The sequence below is a fragment of the Apaloderma vittatum genome, unplaced genomic scaffold (assembly GCF_000703405.1).
Source record: "Apaloderma vittatum isolate BGI_N311 unplaced genomic scaffold, ASM70340v1 scaffold19912, whole genome shotgun sequence".
Classification (NCBI taxonomy): domain Eukaryota; kingdom Metazoa; phylum Chordata; class Aves; order Trogoniformes; family Trogonidae; genus Apaloderma; species Apaloderma vittatum.
This window is the reverse complement of record NW_009703306.1, coordinates 1-2,788: the sequence shown is the minus strand read 5'-3', so window position 1 is coordinate 2,788 and position 2,788 is coordinate 1. Positions and strand designations below refer to the sequence as shown.

The 2,788-nt window shown below is 48.0% G+C and overlaps 1 protein-coding gene across 1 annotated transcript in view; it reads right to left on the bottom strand.

The window, feature by feature from the left end:
• Positions 1-2,392, bottom strand: part of LOC104270284 (signal peptidase complex catalytic subunit SEC11A-like) — a 4,204-nt gene extending 1,812 nt beyond the window's left edge. Inside the window, exons 1-2 of the mRNA XM_009864597.1 lie at positions 2,269-2,392; positions 1,143-1,332 (exon numbers count right to left, since the gene is read on the bottom strand). Coding sequence (XP_009862899.1) covers positions 1,143-1,332; positions 2,269-2,392 — 314 coding nt within the window. The remainder of the gene's footprint in view (positions 1-1,142; positions 1,333-2,268) is intronic.
• Positions 2,393-2,788: the final 396 nt, after the last annotated feature.

Below are 2,788 nucleotides of genomic sequence, written 5' to 3'. Positions count from 1 at the left end.
TTGCCCTTCACTTTGAAAAAAAAGGGGGGGGGGGGGGGCGTGAAAAAACTTTCTTCAAAGCTCTTTTGGCTCAGTGCAGGAACAACAAACACTCTGCGAGTGTGGAAAAAAAGATGAAGATACCCAAAAGGTGCCGATAATGTAGTTTGAGCTCTGAAGACTGATGGTGTAGGACAGCAATGTCTTATTGAAGGAGGTTTCAACGCTCCATCACAAACAAGCGCGAGAAGTCACCAGCACCGCTGGCTGAAAGGTGAACAAAATCTGGTGTGGCTGTGCCAAACCCACTAAGTAAATTTCAACCACAGACTCTGGGTTTAGTGATAAAGAATGAACTCAATTTCGCTCTGAACAAAGAAGAAAAAGGAAGCATTTTAAAACACCCGCTTTCTCACTAAAAAAACCCAGTAATGAGAAACAGGGCTTCTGTCGTTCTTCATGTCGACACTCCTGGCAGCTTCTGCTGAGACTTTTCACCATTTTTATAACTATAAGAAGGGAAACTCCAAAGCCAGAAAAAAAAAAAGCAGGGCAGGTAACATCTGGAGATGAACTGCTCCACAGAACGCGTGTTTCTGCTTCTCCTCCCCACACACTGGCTGAGCGCTGAGAGAGAGGACCCTGACCTGATCACAGCTCCTCAAAAACTGGCCCAAGCAGCAGCACTGAGCCTTCGGCAGAGAACAGGGGAGGAGGAAAGCAGCGTTTCACTTAAAAACATTCCCGAGACATCGCGAGAAACATACGGGTAGCTTTAGATATAAAATTTACGGACAATACTGGCCTTATCAAAGAACAGCGCTTTGAAAACTAACACCATTAAAAGCTCTGAGATAGAATAAATCCAAGCAGCAACAAATCTGCTCTGTCCACTGTGAGAGGTGCCAGCCTCCCATGACCAGGACTTCAGACGGGTTATTTCCATGCTCAAAGCTGGCTGGCCTCGACGTCAGGCCCAACAATAAAGATGAGCTTTTGACTAACGCGCACTAGCACAAAGTACCCTTCTGAAACTTTGATGTTACCTCCTGGGTCCCTGTTGCTGGCATCCCACTCATTTTTTTATCCAAGGAGATGGGGAAAACCAGTTTAGCTGAACATGCACAGAATAACATCCCCCCGCCCCCGAACTCTCAACATACTTCTCGTGAATTTTCAGGACACGATGGACTATAGGAATTTCCCTTCCTTCTATCCTGAAGACCACGATTTCTCCCACTCTGATTGGATCTTCAATTCGGTTCGTGAGGAACAGGAGATCTCCTCTGTGAAACGCTGGCTCCATGCTTCCACTGAAAAAGAGAAGAGGAGAGGTCGAACAACATTCAAACACTCAGAATTGGCTTTAACTTCCTTTAAGAAAAAGTCACCAAGAACTTTGACGAAGAGCTCCAAAGAAAATCACCTTGGACACTAGGCAGGGGTCTAACCTCTACTACAATCAGATTCTCCATCACCACCCCACCAGCAGTTTCAATTTGCTGAGAAAAGAGCATTTTTTTTTTTTTTTTGCAAGTAGACAGATCATCCTCGTGGGTAAAGTGCCAAAAAACCACAGGCTCTTGTATTCCCATCTGGAACAGACAGACGGGCATGCTAAAAATTTGTTGTTGTGATTCATCTCTTCACTTAACGATCTCATTTCAGGCACTGCTCTTCAAGTTATTTCTCTCCCATCTTGTACATGGCAATCATTACGAAGGACTTTGCCTCCTTAATTCCAAATAAATAATGCAATACCAAACAAAACAATGAACTTTCAGTGCTGCGTGCCTTCACGTTTTATCTCGAGATGGTGCAGAAGCTGCTATTCAGAAGAGAAGATCACATCGCTGAAGAAGGGACGTGACCTAACGGCCCCTGTCTTGCTCACCGGGAGGAACAGTGCGAAACATCTCCCCTCGTGCTTCACAGGTACCCTCAGGAATTTTGCTAAATGCCACAAGGAAATCAACACCGATGTAGAAACACACAAGAAGGGCCAATACGGCCACAAATATCCACGTCTGCCTGGGAACTGCAGCCACGAGGATCTGTCCCAGGCAGCTGGAGGGTGGGAGTAATGCTGGCAGTACCTGTCGCACAGCAACACCTAAAGCATGCCCGATTACAGAGCGATAAACCTAAAATAAAAGGGTACAGCTAAAGCTCCCCTTATCCTGGCCACGTCACAGCTCACTAGAAAGCAGGGCAAGAAAAGAAGCAGCTACAAAAGGGAGAGTTAGCAGATACTCTTAAGGAGGTAACATAACACAGAATAAAGCTCACCGGGCATTTCAGCAAGCCAGTTCCCATTTAAGAAACCCAACGACTCCTTTTCATAGAATCTCAGGTTTAGTCCCTGGCATCTAGAAGATTTCAGCTTCGGTTTTTCGCTCATGAAGGTTCGCATGGTAGCAGCAAGACACGCTGGCGGGGACCGCAGCCAGGGACTGCTGCCACAACTTCACACGGGAAGCACCGTCAGCCTCACCGAGAAGACGAGCTCTGCTGCAAACACAGAGTTCCCCACTCTCTGCTTCAAGAGCCTTTCCCACCCACAGCGTGAAGCTTTTCTCCAGGAGGTTCAGCACCATCCACAAACGCCCGGATCTGCGCTCTGGTCGTGCTCCTTCCAAGCCTTTCCTCCTTCTCCCCCTCCCTCAGGGCCACTTCTCTGACCATGGGGCAGGAGGGTGAGGTGCTGGTTTTACTGCCGGCCTCGCTCACCGGCTTCCTCCTCCCTCGCTCTTCCTCCGCTTTAGACGCGGGCACGAATCGCTCTGAGGATGCGGGGACGGAGGCAGGA